This window comes from Plectropomus leopardus, chromosome 12, assembly GCF_008729295.1.
Source record: "Plectropomus leopardus isolate mb chromosome 12, YSFRI_Pleo_2.0, whole genome shotgun sequence".
In the NCBI taxonomy this organism is placed as follows: domain Eukaryota; kingdom Metazoa; phylum Chordata; class Actinopteri; order Perciformes; family Serranidae; genus Plectropomus; species Plectropomus leopardus.
Genome location: NC_056474.1, coordinates 30,071,633 through 30,097,149, shown reverse-complemented (window position 1 = coordinate 30,097,149; position 25,517 = coordinate 30,071,633). Strand labels below are relative to the sequence as shown.

At 38.9% G+C, this 25,517-nt stretch overlaps 1 protein-coding gene across 3 annotated transcripts in view; it reads left to right on the top strand.

The window, feature by feature from the left end:
• The first annotated feature begins 8,401 nt into the window (after positions 1-8,401).
• LOC121951031 (polypyrimidine tract-binding protein 2-like) overlaps positions 8,402-25,517 on the top strand; it is a 28,917-nt gene continuing 11,801 nt past the window's right edge. Inside the window, exons 1-11 of one of the 3 annotated variants that reach the window (XM_042497204.1) lie at positions 8,402-8,497; positions 11,064-11,085; positions 11,666-11,717; positions 12,015-12,178; positions 12,765-12,836; positions 12,948-13,019; positions 13,828-13,986; positions 14,334-14,444; positions 14,949-15,117; positions 16,072-16,149; positions 19,711-19,823. In XM_042497204.1, the coding sequence (XP_042353138.1) occupies positions 8,490-8,497; positions 11,064-11,085; positions 11,666-11,717; positions 12,015-12,178; positions 12,765-12,836; positions 12,948-13,019; positions 13,828-13,986; positions 14,334-14,444; positions 14,949-15,117; positions 16,072-16,149; positions 19,711-19,823 (1,020 nt within the window). In that variant the 5' untranslated portion in view covers positions 8,402-8,489. The remainder of the gene's footprint in view (positions 8,498-11,063; positions 11,086-11,665; positions 11,718-12,014; positions 12,179-12,764; positions 12,837-12,947; positions 13,020-13,827; positions 13,987-14,333; positions 14,445-14,948; positions 15,118-16,071; positions 16,150-19,710; positions 19,824-25,517) is intronic. The other 2 variants (XM_042497205.1, XM_042497206.1) reach the window with 2 other exon arrangements.

The window sequence follows — 25,517 nt, the reverse complement described above, 5'->3', positions numbered from 1 at the left end:
TTTGCTACAAAAACAGTAACGAACCTTAAACAACATATAACAAAGGTATGACATTAATAACTTCAAACAAGATACTACACAGACTTCCTTAGATGAGGTCCTATTATAGACCCTCTCTGAACTCTGATGTTCAGTCTGCTCTGAGGGATGTCCTCTGCTCCCTAGGTGCAGAGGGCCCTTGCTGCCATATTCACCCCGTGGATACGAACATTCTCCCTCCTTGCGCGCCCATCTAAATCAGTCATTCTGATCTCCACCCGCTTCTGCAGCTCCATGAGCTCCACCGTGGCTTCCTCCAGGTTCTGAGTGCGCTCCTCTGTTTCCTTGATCCGCTTCTCGGCGTCATCTATCCTGTTGTTTGTCTTTCTAATATCATCTTTGATTTCTTTCAGGTTTTCAGAGTTCTCCCGTCGAAACTCACGTATCTCTTGCAGTATTGTTTCCAGGTCTGCCATACTTTTAGCCGGTCGTTGTGTTTCTTCTCTTTCTTGGCTCGGTCTCACTGCTAGCTTGGTTGTCCCTCTATCACCTGTTGACTCCGCTAGCTCATCAGCTAGCTCGGTAATCTCTCCTGATAATTCAGTTGACTCGCCTGTTAGCTTAGCTAGCTCGTGATCTTGCTCGATGTTCAAATTTGCGTTTTTACTCGACTTTCGATTTTTTCCTCTGGTCTTACTCATCGCCCCTACTACCGCATTCTCGCATTTATCGTCACTTTGACAAACTGATCGGTTTATAGGGCCTTTTTAATCTTAATGTCGGGGAGCTACCTTTTCATGCTGCTGCCATGTTGGAGTCGGGCCGGAAGTCTTGTAATAACAGAATAAATAAAGGCAATTTAAGGCCACTGAGCTTGGAGAATATGCTAAGGTTTGAAGTTTCACATTGATGGGGGATTATTTAAAAAACTTTAATCTATATATATGTAAAGATAGATAGCTATAATATAACAGGCATCATCAATTGACGGAGCATGGTCCGGATCTGAACCAAAACTTTGTCCTATTCAGACCCGTGGACAAGTTGTAATAAAATGTAAGAATGAGAACAATATTTTATAAGGAGTTTTTATAAGTTGCTGGGCAGTTTATTGAAAAATAAACAAAACTGACATTCAGAACCTCTAATCGACATAATGTTGCCAATGTTGGGTACTTTGGTTATCTAAAAATTCTTGTAACCCTTTCCCTACCGGGGCTGCCAACTCCCATGCATCTGCCATGTGTCTCACGCTTTTAGGCTCTGTCTCACGCTGTCATGACACAGAGGAAAATTTCACACCAAAATACAGCGAGGGCAGAAATATTGAACAATCATGTAAAAAAGTGATCGACTTTGACTGTAGAAAAGTCTGTCAAACTGTATTTGACAGCCACAGCATTTCATTATTGCGGATTTAACAGCTGATGGTCCGACAGCAGCACAGTGAGACAGACAAACAGCGCAGCTTCTCCTCAAAGCATCTGTAGCAGCAAGTGTCTGAAACAGGCAAATTTTCAGAGGTGGAAAGTGATTTATTTAGACTTCTACAGACTACTTTGTGTTAGTTTCAGGTTTAATCAGACTTTGGATGAATTACTTCGATTGAAACACTCTCTGTGTTTCATCCAGCTGCTCACGCTGAGCTCTCATTATTATTACCAGGGGCAGATGTAATGTATATAGGGCCTGGGGCCACAAGCACATGGCCTCATTTTCTCCCTTCCTCTAACTGGGAATGTTGGCAGGCTGTTGGCAGCTATAGGAGAAGTGGGCCTACTCAAAAGCTTTTAATTTCCGAGTAAGATGATTAATAGCACAGAAGTTGTATGGAAATTGAAGTCAGAGTCCTGCAGTCAGGAGAGGTTGGCCTATTATCAGCACAATGTATTTAAATTTACCTTAAGTTTGTTTAAAATCATTATTTGTAATCGAGGTAAAAATGTTCAATTAATCGTGATTCTGATTTTAGGTATGAGATACATAATCAGCAGATGGATAAATTGTTTTGCTTTGGAAACTTATGCACAACAGTTTCTATTAGGCAAAACAAAAAAACCTTAACATTTGGTTTTACCACTATAGGTGTTGATAACAGAAACTGCAGTTAACAGAGACCTAACTACGTGGGAGATCAGTGGTGTTGACAATATTATAACATGAGAGCTTACATAAATATCAGTAATAAAACCAAACTGACAAGACTGTTTGATAACTTGATGAAGATATTTTTTTTTCCCACTCTGCAATAAATATATGCTACCCAGCCTTAGCTTTGGAAACAAGCTAACGTTAGCACACAACATACAGGCTACAGTGTTACAGTGCACACATTAAAAACACTTTTAGCTGTAAAGTAGAAATGAGGCTAACTCACCATCGGTTTCGAGTCCTTTCAGCTTCCGTTAGCTGTCGCCACCTCAGTAAAATAAAATAAAGGTGGTGCCTTGTAATATTGCCCGGTGTATTATTAAACAGCTCAACTTTAAGTAAATACTACGTTCAATACCGTTTAATAACTGTCACTAGTGCTCCGCGCTGCTCACTGATAACCAGTTGTTTGAATACAGTGCATAGTTGTATATACAGTCTATGATACAGACACGGTAAGACGTCCATATTACAGGCTTTACAGCCAACAGCATATGGATGTGTTGTAAGATGGTAAAAATGATGAATTATGATTCAAAAATGATGAATTACAGCAAAAATACCCACTACTACAGCCAGCACGAAGCCTATGTTGTGTCAGGGACTCGAGAGTTACTCATGCAGGCGGTGGAGTCGTGCGGGTCCGATGCACGTTCATTTTACGTCTGGAGAAATGCCTCTATATTCTGAAAATGGCGCATTTTACTTCTTTAGGACTTAATGTTTTAAATTATGGCTATTTAAAAATGAGTTCTGAAAAGTTCATGTGTTACAGGACAACTGAGGAATACAGGACCCAAATGCAAGACACTGCATAAGCGGACATAAGCGGAGTTCAAGTGATTTAATTTACAGTGTGATAGTGCAAAGGGAGGGGGTGACATGTCCGGGGATCCAGTGATGCGCAGTGAGTAGCGGTGAGCTTTCCAGAGCGTGCCCAGTGATACAGCATTCAAAAAGGCAGTACACCACATGGGGCCTTTATTATCTTATTGGAATGAAGGTGCTTATCGGGGAAATCTGTGAAGCTCTATACAGAGAGCTGTTGCGCTTAGAGGCAGTTTTTCTGATATATATGTTAATTAAATATGTTAAACCTGTGTTAACCACAGACCTTATTTAGTGCATTTTACCAAAAAACCCATTAAAAAAACCTAATGACTTTGGACAAGGGAACCATAAGTGCTACAAGGCTAACGGACTTCCGGGTTTTAAGACTCATTACTTCACCACTCTATACAGTCTATAACAGTCTGTAAAAATAACAGGTTTCCCTGCAAAATTTTAAGTTTTGTGATTGTGCAAACTTTTAATCTTTCTAACAAAATTTAGAAACTCTTATTTTACACCAGCAATCAAAAAGAAACCAGCAAAAAACACTGATTTACAGCCAGCAAAATGGCACAAGTACAAGAGGAACTTAATAGGGCATTAAGGAAGGGGAAAATTTCATGGACCAAAATAGAGAGCACAAACAAAAGCTGAGCGACCTCATTTTAACCAAGACCAAATTAAAAAAAGAATGTAATGAGAACACTGTCATGGTTGTTGTACGGTATTGTTTTCTGGTGTTTCTCCCAGGTTTTTTTCCCTCTCTGCATGTTCCCTCCTGTGTGTATGTGCGCAGTGGTAGGTGTGGCTGGCTTCCCCTGATGAGGCACACCTGAATGTCATCAATCAGTCACTCCAGCCTTCTTATGCCTGGTTGAGACTCTGCTTCGGAGCCAGATCGCTCCATTGCAGTTGGTAAACTATGTGTTGTGTTAGCTTACTTGCTACTAGATTCTTCTTTGCTCCCTTGTGTGTTTTTGCCTGCCCTCATGCAGTGATTTTTTGTTGCTTCGCCTATTGGCTGATTTTTGATTTCTCCCCAGTCCTTGTCTCTAATGAGCTTCACCTGTGCCTCATTGACTTGCCGGCCTGACGACTGACTTATCTGAGTGCCTCTGTCTGCCACACCAGCCAGCAACCAGCCAGCCTCCGCTGACGCTGCCAGTCTTTGTTTGTTCCATCTTTTGGTTTGATTAACAGTAATGAACTCTGTTACACCTTTTTTCATCTTCGTCTCCATATTGTGGGTCCTCCATAGCAACAAACCTTACAATTACTCAGCTAAAAGCTTAGGTAGATGAGCAGAACATTCTTGTTCAAATGCTGAGAAAAAGATCAAAAGTACCGTAACACAGGAAGAGACTGAGCGGAATCTTGAAAAAACACATTTTCAATTGACAGTTGCTAACCTCAAAAAAGGCTTGATGGAGGTCCAAAATCAATTCTCCATTGAAAATCCATGAGAGAACAGATGAAGAGAGAACTGGAAAGGTTTGGGAATTTGAGGGGGGACAACAAAAAACTGACCTTGGGAGTGCAGTCATTGCAACACAATAAAGTAGTGCTGGAAGGGTTTAAAAACTTTGCCACCAAAAGTTAGACCAACAGAAATAACTGCTAAAACACAAGGATGCTGAGCACGGGAATGTGATGGCAGAGTTAAATAAAATGCGAGAATCAGAAAAAAAAAATGACCCATGGGAATTGGAAAAACTGGACTCTATTGAAGACAAACCGCGAAAGAAACAAATCTCTAATCAAAGGGCAGATGAGCTTAAACAGCAAAAACAAGAAAAACTCGCTCATAAGGATAGTTCGAATGTCTGCCCTATCAACTTTCAAACTGGAAAACAAAGCATTGGGCAGATGCACAGAGAATATGAGGAAGAACTTAGTATCTTAGGCTGGAGACCAAGAAACTTAAGCATGCCATTGAAGTCACAGATATAAATAAACTGGTGCAGCAGATACACGGCATAGTTAAATCACACAGAAAAATACCTAGGGGTTAAAAGACCGCATAAATCTGTTGTTCATAAGCTGATGTACAATCACAACTGCATGTTGTAGTTGTGGGAATTATATGCTTTAGGATAATTACATTAAATAATTTAAGTGACGTGCACACCACACATACGAATAGGTCAAAACAGTGCTAAATTTGGCTGAATTGGGGCGACCTCTTGCTCACTGGGTAGAGTGTTCGCCCCATATGCCCAAGGCCTCTGCAGCAGCCCGGCTTCGTATCCAGCCTGTGGCCCTTTGCTGCATGTAATTCCGCCTTCTCTCTCCCACCTTTCTTGTTTCTCTCGCACAGTCCTATAAATACATGGAAAATGCCTCAAAAAATAATCTTACTTTTTTTTTTTTTTTAAATTGGCTGAATATTAAAAAAGCAGAAGTGGTAAAATTAAGAGCCATTTGGGAGCAGACAGAGGTTGACAACAAGAGATAAAGTACATTGGAAGGGTTTAAAAACTTACCACCAAAAAATTAGACCAACAGAAACAACTGTGAAAACAAAAGGATTCTGAGCATGGGAAGGTGATGGCAGAGTTAAATAAAATGCGAGAATCAGAGAAAAAAAATTACCCATGGGAATTGGAACGGCTAGACTCTATTCAAAAATAACTTGCAAAAGAAACAGAAATCTCTAATCAAAGGGCAGATGAGCTTAAACAGCAAAAACAAGAAAAACTCGCTCATAAGGATAGTTCAAATGTCTGCCCTATCAACTTTGGATGTTAGTTTCTTTGCCGACCACGGTGACCACTGGTAACGGGTAATCAGGGTTCGATTCCAGAGAGGGAGCCTGAGAAACGGCTACCACATCCAAGGGAGGCAGCAGGTGTGCAAAATACCCGCTTACGACTTGGGGTGGTAGTGACGAAAAATAACAATACAGGACTCTTTCGAGGCCCTGTAACTGGAATGATCACACTTTAAATCCTTTAACGAGGTTCAACTGGAGGGCAAAATGGAGGCTGAAAAACAGCAAAACCTCATATTATCTGCAGTAATTCCAACTCCAATAGCGTATCTTAAAATAAGACCAACAGAAAAAACTGCTAAAACACAAGGATGCTGAGCACGGGAAGGTGATGGCAGAGTTAAACAAAACGCCAGAATCAGAAAAAATTACCCATGGGAACTGGAAAAGCTGGACTCTGTTCAAGACAAACTTGCTAAAGAAACAGAAATGTCTAATCAAAGGGCAGATGAGTTTAAACAACAAAACATGTAAACCTCGCTCATGAAATGAGTTCAAATGTCTGCCCTATCAATTTTCGATTTTACTCTCTGTGCCGACCACGGTGACCACTGGTAACGGAATCGGGTTTTGATTCCAGAGAGGGAGCCTGAGAAACGGCTACCACATCCAATTGTAGGTGGATCTGAGGATCAAGTTGATGGTCCGCCATGATAGTATAATGGGCGTGAAAAAAAAACAGTACAGGACTCTTTTAAGGCCTTGTAATTAGAATGATCACACTTTAAATCCTTTGACGAGGATCAACTGGAGGGCAAAATGGAGGCTCAGAAACTGCGAAAACCTCATATTATCTGCGGTAATTCCAGCTCCAATGGCTTATCTTAAAGTTGCTGCATTTAGAAAGGTCTTTGTTGGTTCTTGGGATCCAGCTGACGGTCCGCTGTGATAGTATAATGGGCATGAAAAAAAATAGAAATTTGACAAGGGATAAAGTAGCACTGGAAGGATTTAAAAACTTTGCTACCAAAATTGGATGAATAATAAAAAAGCAGAAGTGGTAAAATTAATTGGGAACAGTAAGAGGTGGCTCTTCTTGGTGAGCAGAGCCAAATGATCTGAGTCACCAAAAAGAGCCGTCTGAAAACGAATTATACATTCATACCATGACCATGAAAACTACCTGCAGTGACAGAAACTGTTTTGGAGAAAAACGTATTTGGCATGTACTGTGAGTTTTTAGTTTGGCCTATCACCATTCACTATCATGGAGGGGCGGGCCTTTGGACCTGTACTGCAGTGAGACACCAGTGGGGCAATCCAGATTGAAAAGCTACACTTTGGGGGAGCTGTCATATTGTCCATCTTTATATACAGTCAATGATTGCAGCAATATGTCAGTGGGCTCCCATATTGGGGAGGGCTAGACAAGCCTGTAAACAAATGTTTATATTTCTCAAACAACTGAGAAATTTTAACGTTATTGTGCTTTTTATATAGAAAACCACAGCTCCTCTGTTTGCTGTCATTATTAAAGGGCTCGTCTAGCCCTCACCTATATGACAGCCCCACTGACAAATAACACAGTGGCCAATGTGATGTCTTTGTAAATATGTCTTTGGCTAGCTTGCTAATGTAACCAGAGCCATTCATTTTCCCCAGCCTGGCTTTAACAGAAAACGATCTAAGCACACATTTACACAATGTAGTTTGCAAATGAAAAACATGATGAACAAACTTTTTGTTTTTTTGCAAACACAAACTGTACCTTTAAAACAAATCCAACCATTATGCTTCAGAAACAAACACATTTTACAAGTATAAAGATGGACATTTGTGAGCAAGTGGAAGCAGAGGACGACTTGCTGTAATATTCTAAGATTGTTTTAAGTGTAGCCATATTTCTATGAATAATTTAGCAAGTTTTGAGGGAATGGTGTTCAAAATCAACTCTGTCCCTCCAGTTCTCTGTATTGTTATTTATCGACCCACAACTTTTAGCCCTTTTTTAAAAAAAAAGAAAAAAAGACAAGTAATAGTATGAAAAATGGAAAGAGAATGGAGAAGATTACTATGAGAATTGGAAACCAAATACATATATTTGAGGAAAGATGAGAGAAATGGATTAGATATATAACTTAAAGACCATTTATTTTCTTTTTACTTTCTTCACTAGTTCTCTCGTTTACTTCCTTATCCTGTAACATGAAATTACTCTTTTTACAACCTATGAATTTTTAAAAATGGTGATCTGTGAATGATTAATGAACTCTCCTGATTTTTTTTTTCCTGTGCATATTTATTCATTCATTTTTTTTTCTTGGGGTCTGTCTTTATATGTTATCTTTATATATAAATAATAAGATAATATAATATGTCAACACAGACCCCAATACAACTGTTTTTTTTTTTTTACTCAGGATTTGGATGGAAATTGGTTGCAAGATTAAGAGATTGAAACACAAAAAAAGGAAAATAATATTTTTACACAGTATTTTTTATGGCATGGTATTTAGGATGAGGACATTCTAGTCCATGGGGAGCATGGCTGCATTATAGGGAAGTAGGGTTTGGGGGGTAGGAAGCAGTCTTGAGCTTATGTTATTATGGGAACAGAGCATGGGTCTATTATAAATCAGAAGGTTGGGTGAGTCAGGCTCCCTCCTCAGGAGATGGTGGCGCTAATGCGCCCAACGTTGCTGTTGGTTGTCAATGGCCACTAAAATACACGAAGAAGAAGAACGCCCATTTTGCTCACGCTAATCAGACATCAAATTGTGCTGAAATATCAACAGACAGAAGAGGACAAAGAGCTGCAATGGACGGGTAAATGTCTTTATATCACTGAAGCTAATGTTTCAGGGTAGATTTTGCACCGCTGTGCATGTGGCATAGACAGAGCGAACCGTTCCCCGTCTTCAATTGAAGTTATGCTAACCTTTAGCTGAGCTGCGAACATGGTACTGTGTACTACGAAGAACATGACGTTAGCTAGCCAACACAAAGTCCCCACTAGGTACTCCAGTGTTGTCTCGTTTGAAGACGTACATATATGGTAGAACATGATTCAAGAGTATGTTTTGTGTGTCTTCTGGATCTTCTTCGACAACATGAGAGGTAGCAAGCTAGTAAGCAAAAGGTAGTCAGTGTCCAGTTCAGCATGTCATCCTCTCTTCGTGCGTAAAACGACCGTTGACGTTAGCTAACTTTAGATTAATGTAGCTGCCGGTGAAGGTAAAATGTGTGGCTAGGATGTTCGTATGATGATTGGTGACAATCGTTGTCGTCCAGCATTAGTCTCACAAGTTACTAGCCCCGGGTCATATTAATAAAGCAAGTTATAGCCGACATGGTGAGCGCACCTGTCAGTTCGTCCTTTGTCTGGAGCTAGTGTTTGCTCCATGAGACCTCCGCCGGCTTATTGTGTCCAACGCTCTGTCATTATGAGAGCGGCTGACTTCACCCCTTGGAAACTGAGGATATCGTTTGGTTTTCTTTCTAAAACGTGGAAAACTGAGCAACTTGGCAAAAAATATTCCACAAATTGCGTAAAATTAGTAAAAGGTGACAAGATAATCCTGAAAAGTAGTTTTTAAAAAGGGGAAATGTATGATTAGAAAATGGTTAAAAATGCGCAGAAAACTATTTTTATAATTATTATATATATATATATTTAAAATTATGTTACTGAAATATATATATATGTATATATATATAATATATATATATATATATATATATATATATATATATATATATATATATATATATATAAACTGAAAAATTGCTTTTTAAATACGGGCGGGGGGGTGTTGTGAGACAATGCGTAAAAAAAACCCAAGTGGGAATAATTCCAACAAACTCTTCCGAACTATACGATAATTACCTAACCTATTTAAAATTAAGTTGCAGGAAAAATATACATAGATATTTGTAATTTTCATCACCTTTTTGGGTTCTTTTTCTTTTTTTTTTTCTTCTTTGGCTTATCTTCAAAGTTTTTCGTGGAACTTTTTGTTTTTTTACTTTTTTTTTTTTTTTTTTTACCGATTTCATGTTATTTTTGGGCCATGTCTTCAGTTACATATAGCCTCTCCCTATGTTTTTTGGGGAAAAAAAGGGTTAGGGTTAAAAAGGGTTAAACATTAATACATACTATACTATACCTACATACTGAACTGTATTATATGTACTGTATGTACAGTTGACGCAAGCATACATGTAAAGTAATGGGAGACAGCATTGTAAAAGAAATTAAAAAGCAGAAAAATAGTTTTTGAAAAGGGGAAGGTGGTAATAAAACAAATGGGAAAATGTCCACAAAACTATATTTATAGTTATATATTTAAACCCTCTACAGCAAGTTCTACATATATATATATATTATTTTCAGCACTTTTTTGGATAATTTTCTTGGTTGTTTTTGTATATTTTTATTTTTTTGCTTTACTTTTTTGGTTATTTTCAGAGGAGGAATTAAGAAATTTGTTGCTATTTTTAGGACATGTCTTGTTTGGTTGGTCATTGCCTCTCCCTATGTTTTTGAAAAAAAAATCAAATATATTTGTTTACATTTCAACAGGTTAAACATATGTCAATGCAAACATACATACAAAGTAACAGTAAACTTACTTATATAAAATAAATTAAAAAGCAAAAAAAAAAAAAAAATGTTTGTATAAAGAAAACAAATGGGGCAAAATGCCCCAAAACTGTATATATAATCATATATTTAAAATCTTGTTTAGGGCTGGTTGATTAATCGAATTTCAGTTTCGATTTTGATTTTGGCTCCCCTCAATTTTCAAAACAAGATAATAGAGATAAAACAATTATGTGCAAGTCAAACATTGTTGCTTTTGTTTTGTCTTTTATTTTGTAAATCAAGTTCAAGCTTTCCTCATGCTCTGCCCGTCCCACCAAAGTCCAAACAGAAGTTTCAGCTCAGGTTGGAAACAGAGAGCCATGACGCACTGCCTCTCTGGTTGTTTTGAGACTTTGCCGTCTCATTTTGTTTCCAGACAACGAGTGCAGCGAGAGAGCGAGCACAAGCGATAACAAACACGTGCGGGGAGAGCAAACGTGTATGTGCTGGTGATGATCTCAGCATGTATAGCTCCCATTTGTGCTTAATTAAAAAATGACTATGCATTTCTCCACACATTAAGAACCAGGAAGAGGGAAAAAAAACATTTAAACCTCTATACTGCATGATTTTTCTTCAAAATGTTGTTCATCTGTGACACACTTGAAGTGATTTGCCACATGTTTCAACAGCACCACTTTCCCTTTCCTTTTTGAATTGAAGAATTGCTTTTCTTTGAGAATTTCATCTAACATTATTTGCTTGTCTTTCTCCTTTTCCATCTACCTGCATTCTGGCCATTGACAGTGATGTTGCTGTTGGTGTGAAGGCAAGCTGACTTTTATTATCTTCACCTAAACATACTTGCTTTTATGATGCTATGTGACTTTGTAGATGGGCTGGGTGTGTTTATTTTACATTTAATCTAGAATAGAATTAATCCCTCTTTACTGTTGGCTGTGGTGTTACTATGTAACAGACTGAAAACATTTGTGTTCAACTTTATGGGTCGGTGTATTCGTTTCATAATGCTGGAGGTGAAGATTGTGATTTTGTCCTTTGCAGTTAGATACAGTGGTATGCATTGACTTTTAGTAAGGCAGATAGAAATTATGCAGTGTAACACCTGGAACACACTCCACGTGTGAACAGCTTGTGACGACAACCTTGCCAGACTGCTGCACACTTGCGGCGCACACACAGTTAGCGTTGTTGCTGTTGATATAGGCGCCAAAAAAACCCTAACAGGTTCCGCAGTGCTTAAGCAGGTAGTGTGTTCCAGGTGTAATGCTTGGTATATTTTAGAAGTATTTTGTCACTCTGCTGCTAGTAATATATTTGGTATGTGTCAAAAGTCGGGATGTAAATGAAAGCTTAATTTCTTTCCCTTTTTTTTGTTCTTGTTCCAGAGAGGCTCAGATGAGCTCAACATGTACAGTAGCAGCCCCAACTCTATGACCGGTAAAGTAAATCTTAACTTTGATTAAACTGGTAAACTTAGGTATATGGGGAAGTGGTGAACAGCTTAGTAGGAATATTGTTTTTTCCTTTTCAGTATCAAGGCAAAAAAGTCAATAATTTGTACATGGAAATGTTGTCAGCGTGTCAGTGAGCCAGAACGCACAATACCAAAGGAGCAGCTTAATGGAACTTAGTCATCATTCATTTTACACATGTGCGTTCATCTGACTTCATTCTTTTTAAAATTTTGAATTGTGATGTCCTGCAATGATTTATTTAAATTACTTTCATGCTCAGCAAACGGCAGTGACAGTAAGAAACAGCGTCTGGATGAATCCCCTCCCTCCAGAGTTCTTCACATCAGGAAACTTCCCAATGAAGTGTCAGAGACAGAAGTCATCGCCCTGGGGCTGCCCTTTGGGAAGGTCACCAACATACTGATGCTCAAGGGGAAAAACCAGGTGAACTTTGACAGAAGTCCACCAGTCCGTACTTTGAGATGAAGATGAAACACGAACAGTCCTGTAATAATAAATGAATGAATTCTTTATTTTCAAAAACAAATAAACAAAACAAAACAAAAGTACAGTGTCCGGAAAGGAGAAGGTAGAAGTAAAACTTGCATATCCCTACCCCTTTCTCACTTTCTATCTTGTAACACATATATATTATGTCAACAAATTTGTAAATTTATTTTCAACTAGTGTATAGACAACCATCCCTAGTTTACCTACCACCAGTTTAAATGAATAACTATCCCAGGTTTATTTACAATGGAAATATCCCCCACTGTTACAAATTAAATACCCCGAAAACAACCTTTCCTCATCTATATACCTGCCAAAAATATCTTTTTTGTATAGTTTTTAAAATTGATTTATATTCATGCTTCGTTTCAGCCCATCACCCAGCCCATTCCACAAGTTCACCCCATACACTGAATTGAACTGATTTTGAACATCACACTCAATTCAAGGGTATTGTCCTTTTCTAAACAGGAAAAGATTTGTTGTTCTGCTGAACCTTAATATCACTTTTTTCCTCCAGGCGTTTCTGGAGTTGGGTACAGAAGAAGCAGCCATTACTATGGTGAACTACTACACAGCTGTCACACCACAGGTCTGAAATACATAAGTGTCCATTCCAGTTACACATTAACAATAATTTCAATTGTAAGTGTGACTTACTGACTTTTTCTTTTAATATATATGTGAATCTTACTCCATTTAGGTCAGAAACACTCCCGTCTTCATCCAGTACTCCAATCATAAGGAGCTGAAAACAGACTCGGCTCTCAATCAGGTATACACGTCCATATGTTTTACACTCAAAACTGAAATGGTCAGAATGAGGTGGTCAAAGGTCAAGGTTATCGTGACTTTGTAAAGCGTTTGTTTTGCCTTGACTCATTTATATGCTCAAATTTCACACAAATGTCTTGTATGATACAATAATAAAGGCCTGACATTATATCCAAGAGCTCAAAGGTCAACTGCGACATTGTATGTTCAGCAAAATCACTTTTCTGGCTATCACTCAGTGACATAACTCAGGAACAGAAGGGGAGACATTTGGTCGGAGGCTGAATTGGTGACACTAATCTTGGGTTGTCCACCTTGAAACTGTGCTGACTGTAGAGATCTTCCAGGGGAAGATGTGTGTGAAGCATCCGTGTTTTTTCACAGTGCGGAGGCAAACAACTGTGCAGCGGGCAGTCTAGTTTTGGTAATAGGACATTTTACAAACTATCTTAATCATCAGATCTTTGCTCCGACAGTGGCTGGTGGCTGCCCGAATTCTGCTAGTCATGCTGGGATATAGATCCCAGACTGGAGCTGAAGAGCGGAGGGTTGTGTTAAATGATTAGTGGGTGCAGCTCCAGAGGAAGCTGCTCTTTTCTGCTGTGTGACTTGGTCTAAGTGTGCTGTTCCTCATTTTAACATGTATTTACATGGAGTTTTGACTGGACTAAAAATGCGGCCAGTGCTGTAAAAGAAAGTCACGGGATAAGTCTGTTACTGAGTGTATGCTGCCACTTCCTGTTTCAAATTAAAAGTCCTTCAGCAATTTACATTTAGATTTTGACGTAGTCTTGTTTCTCTCCACTCAGAGGGCTCAGGCAGTGTTGCAGGCAGTGTCAGCAGTTCAGGATGGAAGTTCTCCATCCTCTGACCCGGGAGTTTTGGACTTAGCTCCACCCCCCAGCCCTGTCCTGCGAATTATCATCGACAACATGTTTTATCCTGTGACGTTGGATGTTCTACAACAGGTAAAACCTGAGCATGTTGTTTAGATCCACCATTCAGACTGGTATACACAACCTCATAGTCAGGTAGTTTATTTCTCCTAAAGCTTGATGAATGGCATTGATGTCAAAAAACAGCATCTGTAAAGCCAAAAACAAAAAAGAGAGAAGAGATGTGATGTTAACATTACATTGATTATCACTGCCACCCTCTTTGCATGAGGCTTTGGAAAGCTCATATTAGCTGACCTCTAACTGTGATAATGAAAAGTGTGTCTGATTAGCTTTAAACTAGAATGTTGAAAATGACATTCGTTAAACTCATGACTGGACATGTTTCTGTTATTCTTTGCGTTCTTTGATTCTTCCAGATCTTCAGTAAGTTTGGGACAGTAATGAAGATTATAACCTTCACCAAGAACAACCAGTTTCAGGCTCTTCTGCAGTTCAGCGACCCCGTCAATGCACAGCAAGCCAAACTGGTAAGATCACACACAGATGAAAATTCTGGCTCTTACAGCAGCAGCCAGGAGAAAATTACAACAGGTGGTGAGATCAGTGTTAAACATTCAACAATTAGAGCTTCATTTAGACTCTAACTGTGTGTCATAGGGATATGTAGTGAGCTTTAGCTGTTATCTCTGAAAGCACAGAGCTGCAAGTGAAATTTTGGCAGCAAACACAGCCTTTGTTGTAGTTTTTCTAGGTAAAAGAAGGCAAAAATGACTTTGTTTTTACATGTGTAGCCTCTATTGTATTGCATTATCCAGAGTTAACAAAGAAGCAAGCTGTAGGAGTAAATTAAGCAGCGTTTGGGTCCTGACTGCATCACTGTTGAGCCAAAAATTATGTTGCAACACTCACCTTCAAGTGTAATATGCGATTATACTATTACCTATTACTATTATAGCTATTACCAACAAATATAAATATATATTTAAACACTTTTCTGATTCATTGTCCCTTTTTGACTCCTTTTACTCCAGTCTTTGGATGGACAGAACATCTATAATTCATGCTGTACTCTGCGGATAGACTTCAGTAAACTGGTCAACCTCAACGTCAAATACAACAATGATAAAAGTCGAGATTACACCAGACCGGACCTTCCTACCGGAGACGGAGAGTCAGCCAACAAGGATCATTCGTTATTGGGTAAATTCACCTCTGTCTTCATGTAGACACAACACATCATTTATCTCTCCCTTTAGGGGATACATAATAGTTAACTGTCACAGCGATGTCCCCATTCATGCACCGAATTAAAACCCCTCTCAAGGTCGTACTTTTGCTAGTAGTTCTCCTGAAGACCGTTGTCCCAGGAAAGAAACACATCTGTGGCTCAGCACAATTCTGACCAATACATTTCCACCTTTTCCACTCCTCCTCCAGTTCTGCATTTGTTTAGGTGTAACATGTCAAAAGAGGATTTTTTTTTGTTTTTCCACATTAACTTCAATATCTTCAAGTTTGGGGTGTAGTGTGACATAGAAGGAATTTTAAACATGTAAATTATTGATTTTATAGAGCAGTATAAGAATACATACAAACAAGCGAGCACATGGATTGGCTTACACAGCTGTAAATCCCAACATCTAACCACCGCCCTTTTTGCTGGAAAAAAAAGACGAATTCATCAGAAAAACTCTTGAACAAACGTGAACTACCTTGTACTATGTGAAGAACATAGAGAGGGGGCAGGGTTTATAACATACTGCAGCCAGCCACCAGGGAGCAATCAGGATGTTTTGGCTCCATCAATATTGTACAGTCTATAATTGAAAATAATGGTAACACTTTAGAATGCAGTATTTATGATAAGAAGTAAACAGGCATATTTAAAGTACAATGGTTGTATTTTATTTATATTTTTGATATAGTACTATGCTCATAGTATGCTATGAATTTCAGCTATAAAACCAGCTTCATATGTGTATATTTTTATATGAATATTTGACTTATAATTTTACAATTTTTATTCATGATAATACTGCTAGTTTTAATGTTTGATTCATGAAGCCTTGTTTGGTTTCTTGAGATAATTGTACTCTTTGGTGCTAGTTGGAGAGGTGTTTTGTGGTTTTAAACCCAGTTGTCATTGCCTTGTAGGTACCCCATCTGGAGCGCTAGCTTCCTACTCTAGTGGAGGAGGTTACTCATCTTCTCTCTCCCTCTCACAGGGTGGAGGTACCTATCTTTTATTTTTTCTTCATTCTGTGTTTTTCCATCTGCCCATCATGGTGCTGTCCTGTCTCTTGTCATGTCCTGCTATGGCTGTCTAAAGTGCTGGGATGGAAAATAGGTTTTATCTCATGGCATCAGTGGTTGGTTAATTCTCACCTAAATTAACAGATGAGGCAAACACTGGCATCAGAAGTGATGATTAGCTGTAATTAGATGCTATTGTAGGTGTGTGGATACAGTACACTTCTCTATACTATATGTCTCCTTGCTTGTCTACAGGATATAATTAACCTGAATTAATTCTAATGAGATATTTTGTTCAGATGTCTGTTGGCAAAGTTTCTTCATCTTTGCTTAGAATTTTTAAAAAATCTTAGTTTAAACAGAGTTTCCTCCACTAGTAATCATTTTAACAACTTCCAACTTCAGTGGAAAAAGGCCTTTGTGGGGCAGTGTACTTGGTACAAAAAGTGCAGTAAGTTTATTGACATCATAAACATACAATGGCTGTTTTTTGAGACGTTAATTTAATTTAATTTCCTCTTAAACCATGTTTTACCTTGTATGGTGCAATCTTTTGTCATTTAGAGTAGCTGATCATGCAAAAAATTAAATTCACTCCCCTTAAATATTGTGGAAAAAAATGTGGTGACTGCAGAAGTTAACATCTGTATTGATGTGATCTCTATTGAGATATAAATAATATGTACATTACAGTGTAGCATTTCCTACCTTAAATTCAGTTTTGGAAGACCTAATTGAGTGATACTCAATAGCCCAGAGGCCAAATCATAGGGGAGGGGCCCTATGATTTGGCCATAGGGAGGCCATAGGGTGGCGGGTGGCCCCAAGCATTTTCTAATTCACAATAAAAATAAAATGATTGACACTGGGAATTGTTTTTGTACTTTTGGGTTACATAAGGTGCCATTGTACATAAAACAGCATCAGAAAAGAGCATGTTTACTTCTAAAAAAGTGCCAGTGGATCCCCGCACTGCCTAACCTAGGTCCTATCTTATTCTTAAAATCTATCTATGTCCTAAAGTCCTAGAATCATTCTAAAAATTCTACAGATGTCCTACAATCATAGAAACTTCCTAAAATCCCAGAAATGGCTTAAACTCCTAGAAACATCCTAAAATGCTAGAAAAGTCCTAAAATACTAGAAACATCCTTAAATCCTAAAATCATGTATTAGGCTGACTGGCCCCTGGCTGTCATTTGGAAAAAGTGGCCCCCACGAAAAGCAAGCTGAGAGTCCCTTAAATGTTACTTTGTGAACTGTCCTGGCAATAATTATAAACAGTATGCAGCTACGTTTGTAATTTATTCACAATAATTGTCATTCTCAAAATCTTCATGAGATGAAGGGTCTTTAATTTTGTTCATCTGTGTTGTTGGAACTTGCCATGTAAATGGGATGAAATAATTTAGTTTAAGTGATATTCAGGGTTCATGCATCGTGAAGTTCAGAAGTTATGACATTAGAAAAACTTTTTTCCAGGCCTGGAAATTGTTTTGAATAGATAGAATGGTTTGGAAAAGTTTTGAATAAACATTGTTTTTGCTGAAATGTCTAACATTCTGCGAAATACCTGCAAAATAGTACGGCTTTTGAACGACAAATATAATACATGGCTTGAGAAAGGGGAGACCAGAGCCACGCTGGATGGTGGCTCTGAGCCAAAATGTCAAACAGTTTGTTGCAAATGCAACAGAATACTGTAGCCTAGGCAGGCTATTTTAACCCTTTGAAACCTGCGCAAATTGGCTTGATTTCTTTCAAAAAGCATTGGAAGAGAGCAATGAATGAAGAAATGACCCAAAAATGTATATAAAAAAATAAAATAAAATTTAAAAAGTACAAGAAAAATACACAATAAGGAATTGTTATTTTTTGTTTTTTTTTAAAGAAAAAGAAAGTAAAACAAACAAACAAACAAACCAGGAAATGACCCGGGAAAAAGCGCTTTAAAAATCAAATAATTCTGTAACATAATTCTAAATATATTATTATGATACATAGCTTTTTTCTTTCTTACCTACTCATTTTTACCTGTCTGTTTTAAAGAAATTCTCTAAATCTACTAATTTCTCATGCAGTTTGTGGAACCTTTCTTGCCAAGTTGCTCATTGCCTTATTACCCATTTTTTTGAAAGAAATCAAACCAATTTGCCCGGGGTTCAAAGGTATAAATACTTGAAAAGTGCTGTCGCTCCAGGTTTCAAAGGCTTAAACTACTTTAAAGTCATGGAAATTTAGTAAAATATGATGGAAAAGCTTTGAAAAGTCTTTGTTAAAAATGTGTGGAAACCCTGGATATTGACTTCATTGTTGGTTGATGAATTGATGTAATTTCTAACTTGGTGAGATAGATCACTCCCCTCACACTGCTCCTTTTGAGGCTGTAACCTAGTCAGAATTACAGTATCTGCCTGTGTTTTAACTGTTTCACTGAAAGTAACAAAACACAATACTAATCTGTGTTTAAGTCTTATGAATGTAATAGTAATTAGAAATCAGGCCTACAAAACAAATTTTAACATTGTTTCACTGCATAGTGGCCCATAATAGATAATCTAAAGGTTCATTAATCCCTCCAGGTTTTTCCTTTTTTCTCTTTTAAATTACAGAGTACATTGTTAGGGTAGAGAGGAATAAGTGATTTTACGATTTGAGTCGTATAATCCAGTTTGCAAACATCATGCTCAAACTTAGCACTGATCAGTGGCTTCTACGTTACAGTGCAGATCATGTTTAAGCAGCTTTGTTGAGCTCTGGAGAATTCTGTGCTGCAACAAATGCCACGTTTTCAGTGAACACATAAATTGCAATGCATGTTTCAATAAATTCTGTTTTTTTGTGTGTTTTTCTTTTCTTTTCTTTTCTTTTCTTTTCCAAATCTGATGAAAGGCTTACCAGCTTTTTAACATGAAGGTTAACCCTTTGAAACCTGAGCAAATTGGCTTCAATTCATTCAAAAGCGTGAAAGGAAGGCAACGAGCAGCTTAAAAAAAAAAAGAAACCAAGAAATTAGTTTAAAAAAACAAACGTCAAAATAAGCAACTATATATCTCAAAAAGCCTTTAGGAAGTTTCTTCAAAAATGGGGAACATTTTTCCCCATGTGTTCAAAAGAAATGAAACTTATTTTCTCAGGTTTCAGAGGCTTAAATGCTTGTGAAGAGTGTCTGAAAGCAGCACAAGAAAAGTGATGCTGCTACAGGTGTTAAAAGGTTAATAAGCTCTAAAAAAAACCCCAAAACATCCTACGACGGCATTAAGCACATCACCAGCCCCGATTATATTTCTTTTTTTAATGTTTTTTTTTTCCATTCACATTTCTATGCATTTTTATGCTGTTCACGCTCTGGGGTAATAGTAAACAGAGTTAAATTTTTTGAATGTCATTTACAATTTATACATTGACTGAAAAGGGGTTGTTGCAGTTGATGTTCAGAAGCATGTCAGTCTCTTCGATGTCATGGTTTTAACCTGCTTTTGTGCTGCTGCCTTACATGTTTGACCGTGACCTGTTCATTGTCTCGTGTTTTCCTAACAGGAGCCATTAGTCCACTGAGTGCTGCAGCGGCGGCGGCAGCGGCTGCTGGTCGTGTTGCTCTGTCAGGGTCCGGAGTGTCTGGGGTCCTGCTGGCATCTAACCTAAATGAAGAGGTACACTAACCATAACCGTAACTGTCAATCGCTGTTTGCAATCTCTGCTTTAAGTCCCTCATTTCAACTTTCTAACCATCGCCACTGGATGATTTTTTTTTAGAGTTGATAGCAGTGTGACTTTGTGTGTGTGTGTGTGTGTGTGTGTGTGTGTTTAGATCACTTTACAGCATGATTATCGTGCATCTTCCACCTAGGTATAGTTCGTGATGTATAATTACAATAGGTTAAATTCACAGGATTACTATGGGCCATTAGGTGTCAAATTATACCACATCATCTTGAGGCAACATTATGTAGCAATCCAGTTCTGTGCGATTTGGTGTCCACGAGAGGTCTCTGAGTGCAACAGCTCTGTTGTAAAACACTGTTATGCCTACCTCTCAGACAGCATGCGCTTGTTGACAAGCTGAGGGAAGCAGCACATATTACTGGACTTTTCTCACTGTGCAGCAAAGTCTGCACAACCACCGCACTAAACTTCAACAAGTAGCATGAGTAGCTAATGTGGCAGGGGACAGAAATGTTCTGCTGCTAACATCAGGCTGTAAAGTGCTGCCCGTGAAACCTCCGTCCAGATAGGCCCAGTGGATTTATTATAAATAAAAGAAAAACGACTCGATAACTGATAACAGAGCTAACAATAATAAAGGTCAATAAATAAGACAAAAAGCTTGCAAACGAGTAGATTACTCCCCTGTCCAACAGCAAAAGGACCTGCAGCAAACTGTTTTGCAGAGCTCTCGCTAACATGTGAAAGCCTGTCCAATGTTTACTGTAGTCCAGCTTCTTGAGCGATCGGTGTCTTTTCTCTTCTTATCTTCCTCAGTCACTGTCCTCTTCTGTCCCTTAGCCTCAGCCATTGTAATCATGGATGTATTATAGGTTGTAATAAACAGTGCCAGCACAAGCTAACTGGCTTTTTTTGTTTTAACTCTATTGTACACAAGATGATTTACAAAAATCCATACACAAGTATAGGAGCTAACTGGTATTTTTGGCTGAGTGCTTGTGTCTGCCATATTGAAGTTAAGCGTTGCACACTTCTCGCCAGAGAACCACGGCCCACTGGCCAAGTTACGTAGTGCTAGAAGCAGCCGAGTGGGGTGCTCTGTGGGAGTCCACTTCAAAACTGTTTTTTTTTTAAAGTGGATAAGCTGCATAATGTGGCTTTAAAACATAAGTTGCCTAAACTTCTAAAGCATAAAACTATCTTAAATATTGGTGTCATAATTGTTTTTTCTTCACTGCACACTGAAAACTCACTCAAAAGGGAAGAAAATAAACTTTCTCTCCAGCAGTAAAAGCACCGCTGACTGGAGGACTTCTGTTTCAGCACTGCGTGCAGGTTTTTATTAAAAAAAATAGAATAGAATTTTTAAAAAGTATACTGGTATATAATTGCAATTTAAAATTCTGCTATTGTGACAACATTTGAGGATACTTCTACTTGTATTTGGACACGGCAAACATTAGAAACCGCATCCTAGTGAATTTATTATTCAGCGATTTCTCAGACAGATTCAGAAGACTGCCGTCACTGTCCATTATTGTATCAGGCTTAACTGAAAGCATTTCTTTGTTGCTATACATACCAAAATGTTAAATTCTGACATTAGTTACTTACAATTAAACTTATATTAATAGCCCAGGCATTTATTTTTTTTTGCCTTAGTCACTAAAATCAACCAGCGCATATTTGGAACAGGCATCTACATGGGAAGGGCCGCCATTTTTTCACACAAAACGGTTGCTGTGTGTGTGTGTGTGTGTGTGTGTGTGTGTGTGTGTGTGTGTGTGTGTGTGTGTGTGTGTGTGTGTGTGGTGTGTGTGTGTGTGTGTGTGTTGTGTGTGTGTGTGTGTGGTGTGTGTGTGTGTGTGTGTAATTTTCAGATTTTTTTTATTGTCCATGGACTGAACTTTAATGTCTCCGAACATTTTCAGCTACTGCATGTTTGCACACATTATATCTCCGTCAGATCTAATATGTTGTGTGGTGTTTTTGATACTGTGTGCTCTTCTCTAAACTTAACACCTACATACTTGTAAACGTCTTAGATTTCTTTTTCTTCTGTCAATTTTCAGTTTATTCTTGAATTGGTAATGTGCAACTTCTCTTTCATCTGTACCTCTATACTTGCAATATCTGTTTCTGTGTGTTCCATCTCTCTGTCAGAGTCCTCTCAGTATGTTTACATGCACAGATGCACAGATTAGTCGAGCTACGGTTGTGGCTCAGTTAGGTCATTTAAGTGGACTACTGTCCTTGTCCCAGTATAAAAGCACTGAGGGAGAATCCATTTATTGACGGAAATATGTCCCACTCCGCCCTGGCAGGTGGAGATAACCGCCACATCACGTACAAATAATCAATTCCCTCGCTGATTAGTTTTAAGCCATCTAAAAACAATCAATATCAGTTTAAGTGTACACAATATTTAAAACATTTTCACCACTTTACCTTGCCGTAAGACAGCCGTTTATATCAAAACTCCAGACTCATTTTACTCCACTGAACAGCGGAGCTGCTGCTCTACCACTGCCTCCATCACCTGCTGTGGAAGCTAAAGAAGAGACAATAATCAAATATAGTGAACACTTCCACCAATATTGATATTTTTAGGTGGCTAAAATATGTTTTGCTGCCGCCCCATCCACAGCAAGACATCACCTAGCTTCTATGCCGGTGTTGTGGGACGCTATTTTATTTATCAGAGGAGAGGGGTGGCTGGGGTGGGACTTTATAAATTAAAAAAATATATGAAATACTGCCATTTGAAATTGATTGTCCCTCACCTAAAAAAATCAAAAACACAAGTCCCTCCTAAGTGCTTACATTTTGTTATCAGTTTTGCAGCACCCCTTCCCCCCTCATAAATAACAAACAGCTCCTATCCCTTACCACAGAGGGAGGCTGGCACAGCGACTAGGAGCACACGCAGAACGCCAAGTCCAGTTAAAGTCAGACTGAGGTGTTAACCTGATGGAAGAAATCGACCTCCAGTCACATTATCTGGGTGTCTTAGTCCGACTTCCAGAAATATGATTTAGTCCAATTTCAGTCGCACTAACACAATAATTCGACTTTTTCTAACTTTATGTAAACTTACTGTCTTTCGGTCTCTGTCCCGCTCCTTGTTGAGAGGGACTCTGTACTGGACTTATGGTTTTGACACCTCTGCCCCCTTCTGGTAAAGTCTTGGTGCAGCAGCTGTATCCCGGCTGTTTGGTAGCAGCATGCTGTTCTTGAGAGCAGCGGCTCCCGAATACAACTCGGGTGTGTGCTCAATACAATCTAGTGGTTAGGTAGTGGTGGAGTGTGGTGTGGCCATTGTTCATGCTGTGAGTGTTGAATCCAGAGGATAGTTTTTCAGTTACGTATTCATCCTTTCTTAACTGTGTCATCAAATGGACAGACTAACATCTGTGTTTAGATTTTAGTCAGTTTCCCTGTTTCCAGGTAGCATAGCAATAGACATCCCAAATGTTTAAGTCCACTTGTAAAGGTGAGGTGTATGGAATTTTGGGGATATGGTGGCATCTAACACTGAATAGCAGATTGCTACCAGCTAAAACTTCTTGCAGATAGAATTCCTTCAGTTTTCAATTATCAGGAGGTTTTATCATGAGCTAAATTATCCACAGAGGTCTCCTCCTCCCCAAAACAAACAAAGCAGGCGAATAAAACAGCTATAAACACTGAATAAAGCAGTTTCTCGCTACAAATCAATGAGTCTCCAATGCGGTTTGGCTTCTTGGGGAGAGGCTGCATGCCCACAACTTTCTCACCCCTTTTCTCTCATAACTTAATGTGTTCACCTTATTCTGATCCAGATGTTCAGGAGGTTTTTACTACGAGCTGAATTATTTGTAGAGATCTCTTGCTTTCCAAAAATAAACAGACCCAGTGTTTTTAGGCGTTAAAAAAAACAAAGAAAGCAGTTTCAGCTTAAAAAAACATGTATTTCTGACACACTTTTGCATGGCACTGCGGGCAGCGCTTGCTAATGTGAAGTTGCAACATGGCCATCTTCATAAACTAGGACCCGCTCCCTGTGTCGATGTAAATGGCTCATTTTAAGGCAGCAAAAACACAGCAATTCCTATTTTCAGGTCATTATACACAAAAGAAAACTTATCATATTCCATTTCTGCCAGTATATCCTCCTAAATCTTACACACTAGTCCTTTGAATAGTGAATTAAGTGCTAAACCCATATGAAACATTTTAATATAAAACATCTTCCTACCTACAAGCTAATTGTTTTACAGTGACTACATTTACATGCACAAAATATTATTTTCTTTGCCCTTACTCTGAAAAAAGACAATATTCCTACTAAGCTCAGGGTTTTCCGCACATTCATTTATTTCTACTCTATGGATTTTTATGCAATCAACATTTTGTGCCACATATTGATTTTCTGATTTTTAGAGCTGGGTCTTTCATTAACAGCTCTGTTGGAGTATATGTACTGTTCTGTTATTTATTGCACTACACTCTATAAGTGCAGTGTGTACTCTGGGCACAGGCAGAGCAGCAGAAAGTGTTCATTGCCCTCGTTCGGAAAATTTGCTTTCAGTCGCCTCCTCAGAAGCTGCTGCTCTTGTCTATCGATCTGATCCGCTCTGATTGGATCAACTGATCATTTGCACATCCTACAATCCAAACTGCACAAACTTCCACTGAGGACTTATAAAGAGCATTCACTGACCTGCAAAAACCTCCGAATTTTGTAAGAGGACACAGCATGATAAGAAGGAACACACCAAGAATGGCCTTTTTGAGTGTTGGTACACTCAAATGTAATACATTGTATCTGAGGATTTTCTACCCTGAAAACAAATTTTAAAAAGTGTTTTTTGTGATAAAGAAGTCAAATCAGAGTTGCATTGTTTATATCCTGTTCCTCTCTACGTGCCAGTCATAGACAGTAGTCCTTTTTGCACCTGTCCCCTCCAGTAACATCATGTGATCTATTGGTCATTTCCTTTATGGTACCGCCCCCCTTTTTTGTTTGATATCTCCTGCCGCTCACTCTTTCTCTCACTTGTTGATTTCATACTGTATTCATTTTTCCATTCTTATTTTTTTTATTTTTTAGCTTCCTCTCATCTTTTAATTTTCTCCTCATTGATAAATGCATCCAGCAGGGAATGTGTGTGTTTGTGTGTTAACAGAACTGGAAGCCGTGTGTTTGAGTGTGTGTTGGGAATGGAACCAGCAGTCATTCAGACTCCGTTGATGTTCCACTGATGCTCTGTTTACTGACCTCTGCTTTGGTTTTTGTCCTCCTCTCCTCCTTTCTCCCTTCCCCGCCTCCTTTCTTCCCTCCTCTGCTCCTCCCTCCACACGTGTATTTTTTTTTTTCATCTGGCCATAATGTTGTACATCTCCTTTAAACCCCCCCCCCCCCCCCCCCCCCCCCCCCCCCCCCCCTCCCCCCCCCACCCCCCCATTCCCCTATGTCCCCCCATGTATGTTTCCCCTAATTTTGCCCCCCCCCCCCCCCCCCCCACACCATTTTTAAACTTTCAACCCAACTTTGGGTTTTTGACCCCCTCCCCAACTCCCCTCCATGCCCTCCATCTTTGCTCCGACCCCCCTCATCATCATGGAAACCACCACCTCCCCCCTCGTCCAACGCTGGGCGGTCTGATCTCTACCTTCGTCTCTCCTCTTCCTCCTCCTCT